Here is a 21585-nt window from a genome sequence, read left to right on the forward strand (position 1 = left end):
CTGAATCTCACATGCTACAACAAACAGGTCTATGTATTTGATAAGTAAATATGTACAAGCAGAACCTCCACGTGGTACCTGCCCCACCTGACCTGGAATGTTCCTGGTTCCAGGGGAGTTGGTGAAAGAGAAAGAAGCTCAATAAAGATGTATAAACAGTAAAGGTAACACCTTTAAAAGGACAAAGTAGGTTAGAGGGAAGAGTTTTCCTTTCATAAGATGGAAATACACATTAATACAATCTTGCAGCACATGTACATAACCATTTCAGCACAATCCAGACTTAGCAAATGAATTCAAGTGGCTTTAAGTGTCAAAGAACCCAAATCCACAGCTCCCAGAAATCAGTGCAGCTCTAATTCAGTACCTGGTCAAGGACATTTAAAATTCCTGGAAAGAAGAATGACACAGAGTCTCTGTTTCTGACTAATACAGAGGTATTTCTCTCAGAATATATTACCAATGCCCACTACCCTGCAGAACTGCTCTTGCCAGTTCACATAACAGGTTTGGGTAAAATCTTCTGCACAGCTACAAGGTCCCTGCAGCTGAATACAGAATTTTCCACTACAGCCCCTCAGTTTTAGAGGCTGCTCCCACCCTTTGCATCTGCTAAGTCTGTTTCTACCTGCCAGAAGTTCCAATTGTCCAGGTCCGGGTTTTTCCTTCCATTAGGTGAAACATCTAAAAGCTATCCTATGGAGACACATTACATCCCATACACCAGCAGGAGGGCTCAGTTAAACACAGTTTGCTCATTATAAGATGCTTTAGCTCTCAACTTAAGATAATAAATTGGACAAAAGAGAGCTTAAGAAAACATGAAGGAGTTGATTTGACCAGTTCAAGTAAGGGGCTTATATTTTCCTTAGTGTTATGCTTCTCTTACCACAAGGAAGAAAAAAATGCAACAGTTTTCCTGAAGTCCTTCACTAAGTTTAGACTTCCAGCAATAAAAACCAGGACTCAAACTGTTTCAAAGTTTCCCACTTAAAAGAAAAAAAGATGATACCTTTTGTGTCTATTACACTCTGGGCATGATACACAGGCTTTACATACACAGGCTCTACATATACATGCACTTTGCCTACTGACATATCCAAATAAATCTTCTAGAAAATAAAAGTTTGCTCAGACAATTATTCAATCCTCTGCCTCACTTGCTCCTTATAGAGTGAAAAAAAAACTTTAGAAGAAAACCTCAACACACCCAGCTCACTCTAGAAACCACAACACTGGTTTGGGAAAGAAGACTTGCATCTTCAACTCCTTCTCTTGTGTTCAAGCAGTCCCATAAGAGAAATAGTTGTAGAAATTTCCAACTTACTTGGCAGGACAAGATGGCTTGGGATAAGCACAGGGTTCAGTTTATTCACCTACATCTTCTGTTTGAATCTACCTTCCATTCCCAGGGAATGCTGCAACTTCACACCTCCTCCTCAGGGAGCAGAGCAGCACAGAACCCTGAAAGAAAGGAAGGAGGGCTGGTGCTGCCCTAAAAGAGGATGAGACACAGGTGTCCTAACAAGATCCAGGAGGCAGATGAGCAATTTGTTTAATGCAGTCAGCCCCCCTTTTCATTTCACTCAAAGCAAAGATTACACCCACCTGCCACAGACGTTGTGATTGCAAAGTTCATCCATAGGAGTTCTCTGAAGAACACTGAGATACTGGAGTTATACCAGTTAAGGAAATGTAGTGGCATCTGAAAGCCATCACAAGAAATACAGCAGGAAATTAAATTAAAGTAGAGCTAAACATGACAAGAATAAGGAGAGAAGACCAAGTGAAGTAGAAAATAAGTTGGTTTAAAGTCATGCAATTTCAATGGATTCTCCTAAAGCCTCTTTAGAAAGTTAGGATGAGAGACCTGTATCCTGTTAAAACAAGTTTATCAGTTCCAAAGAATTTAGTGGTTCAGGTGCTGCACCCCAGGGCTCCCAGGATTATTTATTGATGTCATACTGCTCTTCACAGTTTGCAATACAGCCGGAATGGGATGCCCCACCTGGGCATAGTGGAATGGCTGGAACACTGCTGGGAATCTTTCCTGGAACAGCTGCAAGTACAATTTCTTATCAGCATTGTCCTTATTGGCAATGATGGAAAAAAGGGGGAAATAAATCACTGTCAGGCTGTTGGCTTGTTTATTTTTAAGTTCTATATGGAGCTGTTTTTATAGACCTAGGTCTACACGATTGGTTTTACTTTAAAATAAAATTATAAAAAATAATAAGTGTGTAGAGCTTTATGCCAAAACTATGTAAGGGGCTCAATTTAATCTTTTTTTAGCATATAAACTTTTTAGCTCAGGAAAAAATAGACCCATAAGAAGCCATCCAGTGGAGGAGTGCATGGAAAATGGTCACAGCCTCTTTCTAGGGCAGTTGGTTCCATGTTTACCATTCCTTAAAACAGCCACACATCTTTTTTTTTTTTTTTTACAAGTGTCTGTAGCACTTGAAGCAAGAGCTTTATTGAGCTGCAGGATGGGGATGGATAGAATTGGGTGATCAGCTACAGATGGACCCTGGCCAAAATAAGTTAGTGCCTTAAGACTAAGTGGATCATAATTAATTCCCTCAAAGAACTCTGAAAACTTTAATGCAGAAGAGCTCTCTGCTGCACCAGCACACCCAGTGATCTGGAGAGGAGGGGGCAGAGACAAAATGGCCAAAAGGGAGCTGCTTATGCTGCTTCTAAATAAAACCCCTACTTTTATTAACGACCATGAGATTAATATCAGTAGGGCCCATACAGCATAAAAACATGGAATAATATCATAGGGAGATATTAAATATGTTTATTTCAGTGTGGCAGAGACTGCTAGAAAAGGCTGAAAAACTACTGCTGCTCTCCTGGAAGCTTTAATAATGCTCTTTTTTGTGGCTTGTTTTGGGGCTTTTGTTTGAATTTCCAACAGTGGAATTAAAAAACAAACAAACAAAAAACCCAGATAAAATTTAATGAAGAAGGAAATTAAGTGCAAATCTTTCTTAATAAATGAACCATAGTTTTGCTTTTTTCCCATGATGTTAAACAATAATTTTGTTTGCTGCCTAGTATCCTGAATGAAATCCAAGCTCTGGTATCCTTTTCCTATGACAGTGGTATGGCCATAGTTTGTTAGTCCATGCCAGCAATGAAATATTCACTTATCATCTTGGTGAGTGTGAGAATAACAATTTTAATAATTACAGAAAAACCATTCCAAACAACTGTTTATCAGCAGCAATGTGAATGTGAATTCAAGAGAATATGGGGAACACTTCTGCTTTGCCACCTAATATATTTTTGGACCAAATAAAACTGTACCAATAAATTTTAGATCTGGATAAAGTTAACAGCCCTTTTGCCCAGGCCAAATCCCAAGTTTCTGACCATTTTACTTCTCTCTTTTGTGTCTTGCGAAAAAGGTAAGAAACATGTCGGCACAAAAGAAAAATTATTGCTTGGACCGTTCTCCCAGTGAATCTGTTTCCTGTAAAAGCAGCTCGGAAAGAAAATTTCAAGTAGTTACAAGCAATATCAAAACAGGTTTAGAAATAAAAGAGTAGTAAATTACTAAGGTTTTTTATTAATTACTTGCCAATTTTAAATTGTTAAATCCAGATAGCAGATTCGTTTGAGGTGATGTGTGACATATACATGTGGGATTAAATGAACACAAACTATGTCACTGTTAGTGTGATCAGATCTCCACAATCACATTATTGTTCGCTCACCTCAGTGACATAACTAACACTAATTATTAATCTATTTTGCATTACACTGAGGAATAACTAATAAAGTAACAAAACCACTGTCCCATGAGTGGCATTCTGATGCACTCTGAGTATGTTAGAGCGCATGAAGTTTGTGATAAGCAGTATCTGTGTTCTAACCTTCTTCTTACACTTTGCAGATTATTTAGGTGCTCCTGGCTCAAAAGTGGGTGGTTTGGATTTGTCTGGTTTGGGGTTTTTTTTGTCGATGTATTACAGAACATCGGGGACTTTTGGCAACGTTTGGTTTGGTAACGTTACCAACTCTCCCAGTCGCCACCTGAGCTCCTGAGACGCCAGCGGTGCGAAGAGGCGGCAGCCCGGTGCAGGTGTCCTCTTCCTCTGTCTGAGCCCCCGTTCGAGCGGGTTTTCCTCAGATTCCAGCCCGAAGTGGCTCCAAGGCCGCCTCAGGCGCCGCCTCGGACCTTTTTCTGACGCTTTTTACCACAGGATTCGAGAGTGGCAGAGCACCCGGATTCGCAGGCTCTCCGCTGCCTGACCCTCCTCAGCCGCTGTAGCGCCCGTACGGAACCGCAGCAGGCACGGCGGCGCCTTAGCCAATCCGCTTCGCTCTTACTGCGCGGCGCCGATCCCCCGAGCCAATCGCACGGCCGCCCTTTCCTGCCGCGGGCGCAATGGCGGCCGCCACGAGCTGCGGCCGCGCCGCACTGGGCGCGCTGTCCCGGGATGGCGGCGGGGCCGCGGCGCAGTGGCGGCGGGTCCTGCCCCCGGGCCGCCCCACCCTGCCCTGGGTGCCCGCCCGCGGCGCCGCGGCGGGACCCAAGCCCGGGCCCGGGCGAGCCGTGACGGTGGAGGTGGGCGGCAGGTGAGGGGCTCTGAGGGGGCGGGGGGGGGCAGGGCAGAGCGCTGTCCCGGCTGGAGAGTGAGGCAGACGTGAGGAAAACTGGTGCAAAATGCGGAATGTGTCGAGGTTGTCCTCAGTCAGGACGTTCTTTGATGTCTGGTCTTGGTGTGCTGCCAAGCCTAATCAGCAAGAAAGGAGACCGGAGCAGTGAAATCAGCCTTGTCATCGCTTAGTCGGGGCAGCCGGGAACTAACAAGCCCTACGGATGTACTAAATCAAGATGCTGATGGATGTCTATGTGTACATTGCCAACTTAGAAAAATATTCGAGGCCACCAAGTTGATCAGAGGGATGCAGACCTCTCCGGTGAGGAAAGGCTGAGAGAATTGAGATTGTTCAGCCTGGAGAAGAAAAGCTTTGGGGTGACCTAATTGTGGCTTTCCAGGACCTGAAGGGAGCTGCCTAGAAAGATTAAGACACTGTTTATGAGGGTATGGAGTGACAGGACAAGGGGGAATGGGTTGAAGTTGAAAGACAGTAAGTTTAGATGGGATACTGGGGGTGGGGTGGGAATCTTCCCTGTGAGATCCTAGCACAGGTTGCCCAGAGAAGCCGTGGCTGCCCCATCCCTGGAAGCGTTTAAAGCCAGGTTGGATGGGTCTTGGAGCAACCTGGGATAGTGGAGGGGTGAAACTCGATGGTCATCAGGATCCTTTCCCACCCAAACCATTGCTTGTTTCTATAGCTGAGTTGTGTTTATTGTAACAGTAAAAATCACACCTACAGGACATAAGGGCCTTGCCCAGGTGTTCCCCTGAGAAGGTGAAAAAGTTACCTGGGATAACTTGTATAGAAATTACTAACTAATCATAATAGAGAGGCTGTGCTTGGGAAGGGGCCAGCTCTGGATTTCTGTGCATAAATAACGGCACAGGAGGGTGTGCTGGGCTTGTGCAATAGCACCAAGCACCCAACACAGCTCTTGAATAAATAATCCTTATCTCACTCTTGAGTGCGTCATCATTGTATTGTTGCTCTCCATTCTTTGCCACAAAGGAGGGAATATTCTGCAGCTGCTGTGGGAAGTGTGCAAGCAGCTCCCCTCCGCCTGTGAGGATGTTTTCCACTGGCTAAACCCCAGCTGGAACAAGTGATGATTCACTTTTGCCTCCGAGGCATGGATGTAACTCCTGGGGATAGCTGATGTGCTACAAGGCTTTGCTTCCAGGTAAAGGAAGCAGGACATTTGAGGCTAAAGCCTTGAAATTTAAGAGGATTTGGTCACTTTTGCTCAAAGAGTTTCAGGTTTTATATCTAAGGAGGATTTTTATATCTCTTATGAAGCACAGCCTTTATTCTGTGCAGTTGAGGCTACAGATGAATGCAGAAATTGCTGGGAAATGTACACGAATTCACTATGAACTCATGTAAAAGGTTGTTTCTTTCCTTTAGAAAGATGGAGCTGTCTTCTGGAAAACTTGCAAAGTTTGCTGATGGATCTGCTGTTGTTCAGGTAGGAGCAAAAACTACTTAAAATTTGTGCTGCTTCAGAATTTCTGTATCTTAAAAGTCATTGTTTGGGCATCAGAGCCTGTGGGATACAGAGCCTCAAGTGGCAATTTCAACCCTAATGAAGGGACAGCTGTGTTTTATAGGAAAAAAAAAAATGTTTGAAAAGCAAAAACAGTGGTGTAAAGTGCGGATTTATGTGGTGGTTTTCTGCAGAGTATAATTATTAAGAATTACTGGTTTGTGAGTAAGTTTAGAACATTGGAAGTTATTTTCTTTTCAGGTAACTTCAGTTTTTACCAATTTTTTTTAACCCAGCTAGGTGACACAGCAGTGATGGTCACAGCAGTCAGCAAAACCAAGCCCTCTCCATCTCAGTTTATGCCACTAGTGGTAAGTACTAATGACAGAATTAGTTTTGTGCCAATCAGTGGTCAACTGAGCATAGTCCTTAAATAGTGGAGTTCAGGATGGTGGGGAGAGTGGGGAATGCAAACCGTAGATGACAGTCCCTGAACGTCAGAATTGCAGTTGATGATAAAATCCGGGATCTCTGTGTGGGTGAGGGATGAGCCTTGGATGTTGTCTGCCTTGGCTTTAGTGAGGCTTTCCTCAAAGCCCATGTGAGCTTTGCCACGCCATCCAGGGCCAGATGTCGGGATTTGGTTATGTGGAAAACTGTTTGGGTTGTGAGCCTCAGAGGGCTGTGATTGTTAAAGGTGGGAAGCAGATAATTTGGGTTGGAATTGGATGATCCCGGGGGTCCCTTTTGAGGGTTTCTGTGGCTCTGCAGTAAATAATTAGATGTCATTAATAATTCCTGAATTGTCTTTGGAAGGTTGACTACCGGCAGAAAGCTGCTGCGGCAGGAAGAATTCCTACAAACTATCTAAGAAGAGAGCTTGGTTCCACTGATAAAGAAATTCTTACAAGCAGAGTAATAGGTAGGCTGGAACATTTTATTTACAATGTATTATTAAAATGTTGTAATTTTCTCATGAGTGTTGGAAAATAATAAAAATTTGTAACTGCTGTTTGCTGCACCGATTGTTTCTGTCGTAATGCCAGAAAACAAACTTTTAATTTATTGTTTATCAATACAGTTGAAATTTTAAGGTTATGTATGTCATGCTAAAATATCTTGCTGCGTTCTCTGCCTTTTCTCTTTGTTTTTGTTTAAAAACCCCTATTTTGTCAGTTTCTTGTGGGGTTGTTGAAAGACAAAGTGAATATTAACTACTGAAACACAGCTTCTTCTTAGAGTTTGATTATTTCCTTTGCAGATCGGTCAATCAGACCTCTTTTCCCAGCAGGCTACTTCTATGATACACAGGTAGGTTATGCTACCTTCAAAATGGAAAACTTTGATATGGCCAAAGAAAATTTCATGATACAGGCCTTGTTTTAAGAAAAACTATTTTTGTTAACATCAAGGAGGAGTTTGCACTTCACAAACAAGTGTAATTTTGCTTTTTAGTCTGTCCTCTCCTTGTCTTAAATTATTTTTATTACATCCTACTTTCCAAATTTTGTTGTCAAGATGCATGAACAAAATTAAAACCTCTTCTGTACGACAGAGGAAAGTTGCTAACAGTAAACATTTTATATATGATGTGATACAGTATTATCCATTAGTGGGGGTTTATTGCCAGCTTTCTATTTTAAATACGTGAAAAAATTTCCATGTGCAGCATAGGCTTGTGTAGATGTGTGGAATGTGGGTTTTTTTAGTATCCTTAGCTTTGTATTGACAGTTAATAAAAATTTATAGGTCAAAATTATTCATTGTCTTTTATCTTATGCCAGATCCTTTGTAATCTTTTAGCAGTAGATGGTGTCAATGATCCTGATATTCTGGCAATTAATGGAGGTAAGAGGGCTGTGAGAAATTGGTGGTTCAGTGGGAGCTCATGAAATCAGTTTTCTTCTAATCTAGATCGTTTTCTTTCTTTCAGCTTCTGCAGCACTTGCCTTGTCTGATATCCCCTGGAATGGTCCTATTGGTAAGTAAACATTTTGAAATTATGAGTGGTTTTAATGTAATGTTAAACTTAGACCACAGGTGATACTTTGCTTTTTTTTAACTAGAAGCTGCATCTAAACATTACATTTCAAGCATTGGAGATAATTTTACAGTGGATAAGATTATTGCACTTCAAGGGATTATTTTTTCTGGACTAAATGCACATCTGGGAGGAATTACAATACAGAAATAGTGTACTATAGAGACCAGTAAATTAATTTTCTCTTAAGAGAAATGTATTTATTGAAATATACATTGTTTGGAAAATAGCTGGTTCAGAACACTTTTCCTCGAGGAACTCAAAAAGAGATTTATTTTTTCTGACTATTTTCTGGGAAGAGAAAAGATCTACCCAAGAACAAAATATTGAACAAGTTTCTTCCTTTCAGCTGCCTTTTTTTTCTAGAAAATGTGATGAAATGACAAAAACCTCCCTGTACAATCACAGAATTGTGTGTAATACTACTTGGCATTATTTGCCCTACCCAGTAATAATAACCAAAAGAAAAATAAATAGGTCATTTTGTCTTCTAGATTTGTTCTGAATATCCAGTCAATGTGCTGATATTTTGAAATTAATCTGTAGCTTGAATTATTGTTATTAGCTCTGTAACTTTCAAAATAAAGTGATGTCTTCAAGAACTTCCTTATTATAATAATAAATGACTTTCTGGAGTTTCTTTGCAGGTGCAGTGAGGGTAGGGCTGGTGGATGGAGAGACTGTTATCAATCCAACTCGAAAAGAGATGGCCTCTAGTGCTCTAAATTTAGTTGTTGCTGGAGCTCCACAAAGTCAAGTTGGTATGTAGGTTAATTGTTGTCTCTTGAGGGCTTGGAAATCTTTGCAGATGTTTTCCCTGTCTTTGAAATGTGAATTTTTATACAGTAGTAAGAGCAAACAACAGTCATAGGTACCTTTTGGTTAAGTAAAGTATATTCGCTCATGTTTATGCAGTTTAATGTTCGTCTGTGTTTCCTCAGTTGAGTTAAATTGCTATGGAACAATAAAACAGGAATTTACTTAATTTTCATCTTCCCATTGCCAGTTATGCTGGAAGCAACTGCTGAGAACATCTTACAGCAAGACTTCTGCCATGCCATCAAAGTGGGGGTGAAGCAGACCCAGCAGATCATCCAGGGCATTCAGCAGCTGGTGAAGGAGAAGGGCATGGTCAAGAGAACTGTCCAGAAATTGTTTATTGCTCCTGAAGAGATTGTGGAAGTTGCAAAGAAGTAAGTGCAGAATAAATAATGTAGATGGAGGAACGTTTATAAATATCAGTCTGGTGCTTTCACCAGCCTGGTATTTCATTAAATACTTTTCAAATATTTAGTCCTCAAAAAAACAACCCTAATTATAGAAGTGTTTTTTAAGCTGTGTTTTCAAAAATTCTTCCTTTTCTCCCTAAAGACTTGCTTCTAACAAGATACATGCAGTGTTCACAGATTCAAGCCATGATAAAGTAAGTAATCAGTTGTGATATAATTATTTTTTGAATTAACATCATAATGAATCTGTAGTAGGATTGAGTTCTTCAAGCTTTTAGCTCTTTAAGCTCTGTCCCTGGAGGTGTTTTAAGGAAAGACTGGATGTGCCATGGTCTGGTTGACAAGGTGGTGTACATAGGTTGGACTTGATGATCTCAGAGGTCTTTTTCAACCTCATTGATACTGTAATTTAAGTTTGTCTCTTTCTCTGCATCTATTGGTAATAATAATAATAATAAACTGCTCTTGAAGTTCTTACCTACTAGAATATTTGTTTGTATTATGTGGAGGTGGAGGCTGCCTTTTCCCAAGGAGTCACATGGAAAAAATGAGGGGAAATGGGTGCAGGTTACTCCTGTAAGGTTCTGATTGGAACAAGGAGTGATGTTCTCCTTGGGAAAAATTATCAGTCACTGGGATAGTCTTCCCAGGGAAGTGGTGGATTTGCCCAGTGTGGGACATTTTTAGGATTCAGATGGGATGGGTGCTGGACCATCTTGTCTAAACTGTGCTTTTGCCAGGAAAGGTTCTACCACACAACCCTTGAGGTCCCTTCCAACCTCACTATTGATTTTTGAATTTGTGTGACAGCTCTGTTTCTTATTCCTTAAATTTTTGCAGATCTTTAAACCAAACACAGCCCCAAACCTCTGTTGTTGTTCTGCCCTGTAGAGTTAACTGGTTGCAAATCCTGTGTTCTAGATTTCGAGAGATGAGGCAATCAACAAAATAAGGCTTGAAACAGAAGAACAGCTGAAAGGTATGATTTTTGTTAATATTTAGAGAATGCTTCAATGAAGGTAGCACTACTTGGAGTTAGAGTATGCTCTTTGTTGGAAGCTATTTTTCTATAAAATTAATATTTTTTCTATAAAACTAATTTCCCAGCTTCAGATGCAATTTCTTTTCTATACCCAGAAAAATTTCCGGAGGCTGAGCCTTACGAAATCATGGAATCTTTCAATGTGGTTTCAAAGGATATTTTTAGAAATCTTGTGCTAAATGAATATAGAAGGTGGGTGTGTCAAACTCCTACTGATAATATTTCTGTCAGCTTTTAATTTGGCTTTAATAAGACTATGGTTTAACTGATCTCTTAATTTCTCTTTGTCACTTCAGGTGTGATGGGAGAGACTTGACTTCCCTCAGAGACATCAAATGTGAAGTGAACATGTTCAAAATGCTTCATGGATCAGCCTTATTTCAGAGAGGTCAAACACAGGTAGTGTCACTTAAACATCACAAATGATCAGTGAATTCTCAAAAGCTGAAAGATTTGGGTCTCTCATGTAAATGCCAGGTTTCATTTTTCTTCACATTTAAATAGTAATAAACAGAAATAGTGTGTAGGTTGGTAAGTACATTAGTGTGTAGGGCACTGCTAAATTGTGCATGTCATGAGAAATCTTTTGAAAGCAACTTCAATTGCAACCTGAACCAAATAGGGAAATTTCACCCAAAAAATTTCAATAACGAGAATTTTTTTCTCTTCTTTGCCAAAAGTTTCAGCTGTTGGGTGGATTAAATTAAGGTCGCACTCGAGGTTTGGTCTTCTGTAGTTTTATAGCTCCATTTGCTAGAAGACTATCAGCCATTGATCTGGCTTCTTGTTACACTGACTTAGGGTGGCAGTTGTGAACAGTGATTTCCTCCTCAGTGTTGTCCCCTCTTATCCCACTAAAAATAACAACCACTGCAGGTCCATGTGGAAAACAGGCACAAATGACATCTTGGCTGCAGCTGAGCTTGTCTCTGAAATGTTTCTTAGGGAGCAAACTGCTCTTGGCTCCTACTTAAGAGTCATTAAATTAGTATTTTTAAATGGGGTTGCTTGTAAGATTGTGTGATCTTTACAGATTATTATTATCACAGAATAAGTTTGTATGATGGAGAGAAAAAGTTTGTACAAGTGGTAGCTGATGGCATCTCATTTGCTGCTGAACTCATTCTTTGATTCTTCGTAAACAGTAATATTTGTGAAGGCTGGAAGGGTTTAGGAGGGGTTTATTTTTTATTTTAGCTCATTTTTATTTTAGGTTCTGTGTACAGTTACATTTGACTCTTTAGAATCAAGTGTAAAATCAGATGTTATCTCCACAGCCGTGAGGTATGTATATCTTGGTGCTTTGGCAGTAGTAACAAGAGGATGAGCATTTAACCACATTTGATAAAATTCCCTTGAACTTTGACACAAGTGCCTTTTCAGGACTGAAAAATGTGTAAAATTAGACTTGGAAGTGGTCTGTTTTCCAGAGGTCACAGCAATGGGTTTGTGTTAGGGTGACATTAATTCCATAGTACACATTTGAAACTGTAGAGTGTTACAAGTAACATTCAATCTGGTTTATATATTCTAAATATTTGTGGAAAATTTAACTTAGGATGTAGCAAGCTGGTCCTTGTGCTTTGAACTCTTCATTGCTGAGGGCTAAAGTTAAATCCTTTCCCTTTAAAGCCACATTTCAGTGATTTCATCCCAGTGAGGGAGCTTTTACATTTTAATGTCTCAGCTTTACTGTGGTTAAATCTTTGTTACCCTGGAAGAGTTTGTCCATATTCTCTAATTTTGGTAACTGGGGGTGATCAGCGAACGTATTGATTTGCTGGTTTTGGCTGGGTCCATGTGTATGCATAACAATATTAGTTTGAATTACCTGTTGTGTGTAAAACATGTTTGGTTGCTCCTTTTTTGACATGGTCTTGTTTTTAATTAATAGTGGAATAAAAGATAAAAACTTCATGCTGCATTATGAGGTGAGACTTTTCCTATGTTACAGCTTCGTGCATAATTCACTGAAGGGCTTCATGTCTTGCTTTTAAAGGTGCAGTTGATCACTTCCAAGTTTATAAATTAGCTCAGATATGCTAAAAGGTATTTATGCTAATTCATGCATGAATTTATATGAGCAGAAGTGCTAGTTTCCTGAAAAGCAGTAGGTAATTAGTAAATTACCATTGTATACAGGCTTTTTAATGGCATAACAGTAGGTGAGCTCCTTCAGAACAGGTTCTTACTGAAAGCAGGATTAACCTGTGTTATTATTTTTAGTAAACTCTGTTAATATATTTAGCTGACGTGGCACAGCAATAGTAAATAAATGCTTTTTACATCTTGGATCTATCGCAGCCTTTGGAGCTTGCCCAAAGTATTTCCTACGGGCAACAGGCAGATCTTGTTCCATTATCTCTGTGACAGAAATAACATTTCTGCTAGGTTGTTTAACAAGTTTTGGAGGAAGCTTCTTATGTTCTCTCTTAGCTACCTTGCCTACTGCTTTATTCTCTTTTGTCCTGTGGAAGTAAAACATTTACTAAACATTACCTAAACTAGTCCTGGTTTGCAAACCAAGTGACTGATAGAAATCATGTGGTGGTTTGATTATTTTATTTTTAATATATTTTTACCCTGAGATGCACCGAAACTTCAAAGATGTTTTTCTAAGTGTATGTTTTAAAATGGAAAAGAAAAGCAGGTTAATTTTCTGCATACACATTTTTTTGCTTCATAGTTTCCACCTTATGCAACCAATGAGATTGGCAAAGTTACTGGGATGAACAGAAGAGAGCTTGGACATGGTAAGTCCAGACTAGAGAACTCCCATGCTTTAAGTTCCAATATTTTATCTGATTTTTTTATTTATTGATCACTTAGTGGTTGTTTTGGGGTTTTTTTTTTTAAACAGGTGCACTGGCAGAACGAGCTTTGAAACCAGTTATACCCCAGGATTTCCCGTTCACAATCCGAGTTACTTCTGAAGTCTTAGAATCAAATGGTATTAGGATTTTCTTGTTTTTAACCTAGTGCTGGAGACTAAATTTGGTTCTTAAAAAGCTTAGGTTTGACAGACTTGATTTATAAGCATGTTAAATAATAGACTTCAGTTTAAATGTTCTTAATAACTATTACCTGAAATATTTAAAATTAAAAGCATGTACATGTTCATGAACAGTGGACCCTTCTTGGTTTAATAAAATGGTATTTGGGGGCATTTTTATGCTACAGGATGAGAAAAAAACCTCTAGCTTTTATTGAGACCATCTTTCAGTGTTTAATCCCTGTTTTTTTCCTGTATTCCCACTCCAGGGTCCTCCTCAATGGCTTCTACATGTGGTGGGAGTTTGGCACTAATGGATGCAGGTACAAAATGTAACAGTTCTAAGGATAAACTGCATGTGATAATGTGTTACAGGATCTGGAATTGACCAAAGGCTTCAAAAATGTGGTTTTTTTGCCATTCTCAGGAGTTCCAGTGTCAAATGCAGTGGCAGGTGTAGCCATAGGCCTTGTTACCAAGTGCAGTCGGGGAAAAGGGGATATCGAGGACTATCGCTTGCTGACAGACATCCTGGTGAGTGTTCCTCACATTGTTATTGTTGCTGCTTAGTGCTGAAAAATACCTCTTTTGGCCTTCTTCTGTAACCTTTTTCCCAGTCAACCAACACCACTCGTGGAAAAATTAGTTGCATCTTTTCTGTTTTATCTCCCAAATCCCTCCCTTATTTTGAAAAATTTTTATGAAATGTCCAGTCATGTTCCTTATTTTTTGTGCTATTAGTTATTTAAGCATTCTTAAGCTTTCTTCTTCCAATTAATGTTGTCTTTCCTCATGAAAGAAAAAGATGAATAGTTTACTGAAAGACACAATATATTGGGTGGAGAATGAGCACTTGGAAGAGTGGCTGGGAAGGAAAATGTGCAGCTATGGACTGTGCAAGATCAGCTGTGTATCAGAAACTTGTCCACGCAATCTCTTAACTCCCTAGGAGAGAAAGGAATAGTGTTAATCTTGAACAGCAAACTAAAGCTGAAGAAAACTTAGAAGTATCAAAAGTATTTGCTCAAAGTATTTGGGTGTAGTGGGATAAAATGACTCGAGCTTGGTTTTATCTGTGCTGGCAGGGAATTGAAGATTACTATGGAGATATGGATTTCAAGATGGCAGGCACCAGTAAAGGGATAACAGCATTGCAGGTATTGTGACATGAGATCTTCCTCAAGTGAAACTCTGAGAGAGTATTAGAAGAGCTTTCCTGAGATGTTGATGGCACTTAATTCTTCTCATGTCAGGTTGATCTCAAGCTGCCAGGAATACCAATAAAAATTGTGGTGGAAGCTATTCAGCAAGCTACAGGTAGGTCTGTTCTTGGATTTACACCCATTTTATCATATTAAATGATAAATGGTATTAAGTTTTATGAAACCAAATAATGGACTAATCATTTTTTGTTCTCATTGTGGAAAAAAAAAGCTTCTGTCTTTATGAAATGAGTTTGGCTTAATCAATGAGTTCCAAACTAACTTCAAAGTAACTTCAGCTGTTGCATAATTTGGACTAACACACGTTACATGACTTTGTTTAAATCTAACAGGATAATGTTATAAAAATAACAGCAAACTTTCTCTCATTTCACATAAATTCAGCTATATTTACAAGTGAAACTTGCTGCCATCTGTATTCTGACATGTGCAGCTAAAATATTCCTGAAACACATGAGAAAATGAAGCTACATGGTTTAATAAGGATTTAATGAGTTGGAAAACTTTCAGCTTGACATTCTCCAGCTAGGCAGGAGACAGGTTTTGACAAGGAATGTTTTTCTACTGTGTAACAAAAACTTTATGTATTCATGTTAATCATATACAAAATTACTGATTTTTTAAATTATTATTATTATTCTAGCTGCAAAGAGGGAGATTTTACAAATTATGAACCAAACACTGGCAAAACCCAGACCTAACAGAAAAGAAAGTGGACCAGTTGTAGGTAATGTTACTGTGTGAATTCATAGCTTTCATAATTACCTTTTTAACAATAAAGTTCTGCTTAGTAATGATTGATTGTTATATATTTTTGCCCTTGCCCTGTGGGGATAATTTGTGGAGGGTTTTTGGTTATTTTGGGGGAATTTTTATTGCTACATAGGGCAGCACTTCAGTGTACACCAGAAAACAGAATTTAAGTGAAGTTATGTGAAGCTCTCACAAAATCAGAATTTATATAGATGGGAGTATTAGTATGGCTTAATGTAATTTACAGTCATCAGAGTATATTTTGTGTCTTCATTTATTTAGTTCTTGCCTGTAATTACATCCCTGTTCAGCAAATACCACGGGTAGCTGTAAGCGATTAAAAGCTAAAGGAATATGCCTTTTTATGTGATAGCTTTCAAGATGGTTATATTTTAGCACTTCAAAAGATTTCTAAATGTTCTTTCAGAAACTATCCACGTTCCATTATCAAAAAGATTAAGATTCATTGGTCCTGGGGCTTATAATTTGAAAAAACTTCAAGCACAGACTGGTGAGACATTCTTGATCCCTGTGGTAATTTATCCTCGTGTTCCTCATTGTTTCAGACTTGTATGTTGAGCTGTTTCAATGCTCAGTGCAAACTGAAAATGAAAAAATTCTGGTATCTGTAGAGTACCGGTAGATGCTCTGCTTTGGACCTGAAACCCTTAAGTCTCTGGTGAACTTGATTAATGCTTTTCAGGGGATTGAGGTGGAGAAAAGGAGGAAAAATCCTATTTCCTTTTGGTTGCAAGCCTTTTGGTCTGGCCACAGAACTCTAGAAGGGCAGAGAATTTTATCATTCTGGCTCCAAAACACTTTCATTTCCCTCTTGCTATTAATGCAAGTATTGTTAAAAATCTCTGGGAAATTGATTCATAACCCTCAACATTTATTCAGGGTGTTTTTTTCCTGCTTTTAAAGGTTTATAAAAATAATTTTGTGTTCTTTATGGCCCACAAGTTCATCAAGGTATTTGCAAGGAGGTGGTGGCCATATGCAGTTGTTCAATGCCTAAATTGAACAAGATTAAATAATGATTAGAAGTCTAAGGTCTTAATGAGTGTGCAAAACCATTCTGCTTTGAGCAATTCTTCACTGAATGTGACTTTTCTGCAATGTGCCCCTAAGTGCTCTCCTAAATCCCCATTTTTAGGTGTGACTGTAAGTCAGCTGGATGAAGAGACATATTCTGTGTTTGCCCCCACGCCAGGGGCAATGCATGAAGCCAGGGAATTCATTGGGGAAATCTGCAAAGATGATGTAAGGACAGACTTCTGCCTTTAACTTTTTCAGTTTGCTCCTTGTGACTTTGTGTCTTACTGGTTTCTTTTTATTTTTTTTTTTTTCTTCAACAGCAAGAAGTTAATTTGGAATTTGGGGCAATTTATACAGCCACAATTACTGAAATAAGGTATAGAAGTGCTTTGGAGTTGAAATTAACTTATTTATATAGCTGTATTCCTGATACTTAAATATGATGTAAAATAATCATAGGGTTTTTTAAGAGTGCCAAACTTATGCTGGGGTTTTTGGCACCTGCATGATTTCTGATACTTTTTCTGGTGAAAATATTTTGTTTCTTGATAAAACTGGGGTTTTTTGCTGTTGTTTAGTTTCTAGAATGTCTCTAAATTATAAAGCTTAAGGCCTTTATCATCTTTGAATCTGAAAGTGATGGTATGAATTTGCTTTCCACTTTTCATTGCAGTATTTGTCCTGTAAAAATTACATTTTGGATGGTACCTGTTGCTGGAATACTGCCCTGAAATAAGAAACTTTCATTCATTTTCAGTTAAAGAAAAATGAGTGTACATGTTATGGTGGGTAAAAGATTTTTAAGAAGGGATGAGTAAAAATTTGTTTATGAGAAATCTAAAAATGCTTGCTTTGAGGACTATATGGAGAGTGAATTGTGGAGTTTTCTTGATGCACTTTGGAATAACTGTGCTGTTTCCTGCTGCAGAGATTCTGGAGTGATGGTAAAACTGTACCCAAACATGACCCCGGTATTACTTCATAATTCACAGCTGGATCAAAGAAAGGTAACCCATCCTTAAACAGGTATAAAATAAGCAATTAGATTTATTTTTAACCAGTTAGCATGGCTGTAACACATTTACTGTTGTTCCACAGTCCATTTCCAGATGAAAAGCTGTTAATTAACAGCACTTTTTTGTTCTAATTTTTCCTGCCCTGTACTTAAAGCTGCAAAGATGCAACTGTGTGACTGCTGCAGTCATTTTCACACCAAGTTCTTTGGCTCTGCAATACCCTTTTCAGTGTAATATCAGAAACCTGTTGTTCCTAAGATTGTGCTGAGCCACTGGGTTGAAGCGTAGCATGAAGAACCCCTGAAAGAAGGGATTTTTGCAACAAACTCTGATAATTTTATTTCTGAAAAACTCTGTGTTCTAGGTTAAACACCCTAGTGCCCTGGGATTAGAAGTTGGACAAGAAATTCAGGTAATTATTTTTTTAACTTTAAAAGGCTAATAAAATGCTGTTCATACTATAAATTTTGACATTTTTCTAATTATTTATTTAGTGTTTATAAAGAAAATATTTTTCCATGTTGGTTTCCCTTTCTGTGCTAGTTAAAGGCCTGATCATTCAAATTAGATTTATTTAATGTCATACTCTTGCTATCTAGGCACCACAGAATTTGACAGCAATATAGGCTGAAGGATCCCTATTTATGGCTTTTCTATCATCAAATTGATAAAAACTCAAGCCCAATCCCCCATCTTTTAAGGGACATTCTGCATCCAGCTCTTGAAGTTGGTCAGTTTGAAAGTGCTTTGTTTCCTTACCAGGTTAAATACTTTGGCCGTGATCCCACTGATGGCAGAATGAGGCTTTCACGTAAAATTCTGCAGTCCCCAGCCACCAGCACCCTGAAAACCCTGACGGACAAAAACAGCATTGTCCTAGGAGGGGCTGTTCCTCAGACATCCACCTCATCCCAGTGACAGGTAAGGCCAGCGTAGCAGCTTCTGCTGACTCAGGGCTGCACTTGGCAGCTCTGCTGAAGAATTGTGGCAGTCTGGGTTTGTACTGAGCAGTTACTCCTCAGTGCTCTGCAGGGACTGCTTCCAGCTGTGTTGGAGCTTGTTGGGGAGTTAACAACTGGCGCTTCGTACGCTGTAGCTGTAGAAAGTTTGATCTTATAAAACTGGTTCTAATGCCTTGGCAGTCTCAGGCGGTCTGGACAGCCCGCTGTGTCCAAAACTAACTTAGTTGTTCATCTCCAACATCCTTTTTCTCTACCATTTAAAGAAAAAAACCCAAACAGGGTATTGGAAGAGAAAAAAAAAAATAATAAGCTGCTTTCTTAAGTCAGTAGTGGAAATGATTTCAGTCAATTGGCCAAAGCTCTTCTCTGAAGTAGTTTTCCAGCATGTCAGAAGGCTTGCGCCTCAAGTTTTCCCAAAGTTTGTGTGGGTTTTCTTCTCCTTAGAAAGCTGCTAGAGCAGGAAGATGTCCGATGTTAAAATCAGGAGCAGTTACACGGCGAGATTGGCAAATGCACAGTGCGCCAGTGGGAACTTAAGGCAATCTGTGGCAACCCTCTAGGAATGATTGACAGCACAAAAAGACGGGAAAATTCACTGAAGAAATCTTGGTTTTAAGGAATGTTTTTAAATTTCGTACTTGATATAATCAGTTGGTTACAAAGTGTTTTCTCTCTTTCAGGAGAAAAGATGTGATAGTTGGTGAAAATACAAGTGACCTTTTCTAGAACCTCTACTTGTCTTCACAAGAATCTGCAGGTGGATGGTAGTGAATCATATTTATAAAATAGATACTATTTATGCTTAAAGGTGATGTAGAACTTCAAAGCCTTCAAATTGATTAAAAACTTTAAAATAAAACCAGAAACAAGCAATGCCCTCATCTTGTGTAGCGAGGTTGAGATGAAAATACAAGAACATGGAATTCTATGGACTGGGAAGATGATATTTCAGTGCTAAAGATTATTCTCTTTTGAGTTATCCACTCAAAATAAAACTGTGAATATGGGAAGTAAGAACTGAACAACTCTTGTGGGAGAAGGAATTATCTGTACACTTGGTCAAGAGTCACACTTGGCCAAAGTCTTACTGGCTTTTCAGTGTGCAAGAATGTTGAGCAAGACATAAAGACTTAGAAGTATCGCCTTTGACATGATGGATGGTGTTTTAGATTAATGCATCACTCTCAAAAGGTTCAGACCTCCTAAAATATCTCAGCAGAACCTGGCTGAAACATCACCCCTTATCTCCTGGGTTCGTTAGCACTGACTTTTAAAATACATAATTAAAACATTAAAATACTTGTTTTGGACTGAACAATTGATGTGATAAATCTTCTCCTAAAACAGTCTCATTAAGAGTGTCTTAATCCTTCTATTAATTATGTTTCATCAGTGAGTTCACTGGTCTCTTTTAGACTTCAAAACATTTCCCAGGGTCTCACAAGTATTACTTGTTTTTCTACTGTGAGGTAAAGGCTTTGAAAATCAAACAGGATCCTTCTGCTGTTCACCAATTTATATGCAGAACTAATAATAAAATCAACTTCCCACCTGATGGCAAGTGGGCTCTGAATGTCCTGGAAAAAAAACAAAGCATTGGGGAGAGGAGTAATGGGAATGTACAGTAAAAATTATTCCTTTTTTTATTCTAAGTTAAAGTATTAAAAAAGAAAGAAGTGGCTGGTATGCTGCTCTATAATGGTCTCTGTCCTTCATCATGTAAGATTGAAAAATTGAAAAAAGTTTGGAAATATTGAAGAAAGATTTCCTTGGTAATCTTTACCTCCTCTTTGAGGGCTGTGTCTTATTTCTTGGTAAGAATTCAGATGTCACTTTTTACTGTGACAGTTGACTGATACATAATTGTTAGATATGAATAGTGTTAATACAATGATGTAGGTCAATGTTAAAGTCCTTGAACTGGAACTTGTATGTTGCCATTTTGGGTAACTCTTTGAAGAAATGGACCTCCCCAATCTAAGTGGTTTTCCAAAGTTTATCTCCCTTTCTGAGAGGCTGTGTTGTGGAGCTGGTCTCAGTAAAGCTGCTACTGCAGTGCTGGGACATTGTCTGTTTGGTAGATGATGATAAACGAGCAAAATTACTTTAATGTTGCTGTGGCAGAACCTGTACAGTCAGCCTGACTTTCTGCATCTGGAACCAGCTTTAGGCCCTATGGGAAGGGGCGGGGAAAGAACACACTTGGGATCTGGCTGGGAGGAGCACAAAGCAGCTGCTCTTACCTGGGGAGAGAAGCTCAATGGGAGCCAAGAGTTGAGTAAGCGTGTGCTGCTCTGACCCTTCCTGGAGGGAAGGACATCCCGGGCTCTCAGAGTCAGCGCGGGGCTGTGGCAGGAGGTGCTTGGCTCTCAGGTGGGATCAGCTATGATCAGAAACCAGGTGGGTTCAAAGTGCTCAAGAAAACAACCTCAGTCCTTTTGCTGCAGATGTTTTTTTGTGTTTGAAATAGCGATTATTTCTTCTTTCTTACTGCTCAATATAATTAGCTTCGCTAATGACCTGTCTTAAATGGAGCCATTGAAAGGAATGGCTTTGAAGAGTGAAGCTGGGCAGGGGCAGCATTGTAGCAACTCAGGAGGGCCAGAAATGCCTTTATTTGACAAGTCTGAAGTTTTCATGCAGGTGCAAAGAGCTGGGGTATCTTTAAATGCCAGCAATAAATATTAGAAATGCTATCATAAAAGTGTATGAGCTGGCCTAATTGTACTTCTGGGATTACCTGCCAGAGGGAATGATACAGTTTCTTAATTTCACTCCAAGAAATTTTAAGTGATTTAGGAATGAGTTGTCTATCTTGCTTGGGAAAACAAAAAAAAGGAGGTTTGCTGCTGAGGTTGTGACCCTTGTGAGTTGCTCTGCCTGCTGTCTACCCTAATGAAATCCTTTGTTTTGATGAAGAATAGGGAATTCTCAACATTGATAACTTGGTGGCAGTGATGGAGAAGGATGAGGTGTCGGCAGGTGCAACACCGCAGTGGAAAACGCTGCTTTGCTTTCTGTGTATCTTAAAGAGCAGTGACTCAGATGCTTTCCTGGTCTTATCCTGGATTTAAATCCGGCATGTAACATTTTTGGGGGCAAGTATTGGGCGTCTTGTTCAGGCAAAGCCCCCAGAATTGACTTACTGAATGTAGGTACCAATGGCAGGGTCATGCTGGGCTTTACAAC

General features: G+C 39.3%; 1 protein-coding gene across 1 annotated transcript; it reads left to right on the forward strand.

The window, feature by feature from the left end:
- The first annotated feature begins 4399 nt into the window (after positions 1-4399).
- PNPT1 (polyribonucleotide nucleotidyltransferase 1) lies at positions 4400-20158 on the forward strand. The gene is made up of 29 exons (XM_066177914.1): positions 4400-4590; positions 6022-6082; positions 6397-6471; positions 6917-7022; positions 7362-7411; positions 7885-7948; positions 8034-8081; positions 8789-8902; positions 9148-9334; positions 9513-9564; positions 10292-10349; positions 10508-10604; positions 10709-10811; positions 11626-11696; positions 12307-12343; positions 13099-13165; positions 13273-13362; positions 13674-13727; positions 13832-13938; positions 14490-14561; positions 14658-14721; positions 15271-15354; positions 15808-15891; positions 16537-16643; positions 16739-16794; positions 17347-17425; positions 17799-17846; positions 18197-18355; positions 19077-20158. Exons 1-28 carry the CDS (start codon positions 4400-4402, stop codon positions 18350-18352), a joined length of 2382 nt encoding a protein of 793 aa, XP_066034011.1. The 3' UTR covers positions 18353-18355; positions 19077-20158.
- Positions 20159-21585: the final 1427 nt, after the last annotated feature.

The sequence above is a fragment of the Chamaea fasciata genome, unplaced genomic scaffold (genome assembly GCF_029207755.1).
Source record: "Chamaea fasciata isolate MVZ Bird 193981 ecotype frontalis unplaced genomic scaffold, bChaFas1.0.hap1 SCAF_3, whole genome shotgun sequence".
Classification (NCBI taxonomy): Eukaryota; Metazoa; Chordata; class Aves; order Passeriformes; family Sylviidae; genus Chamaea; species Chamaea fasciata.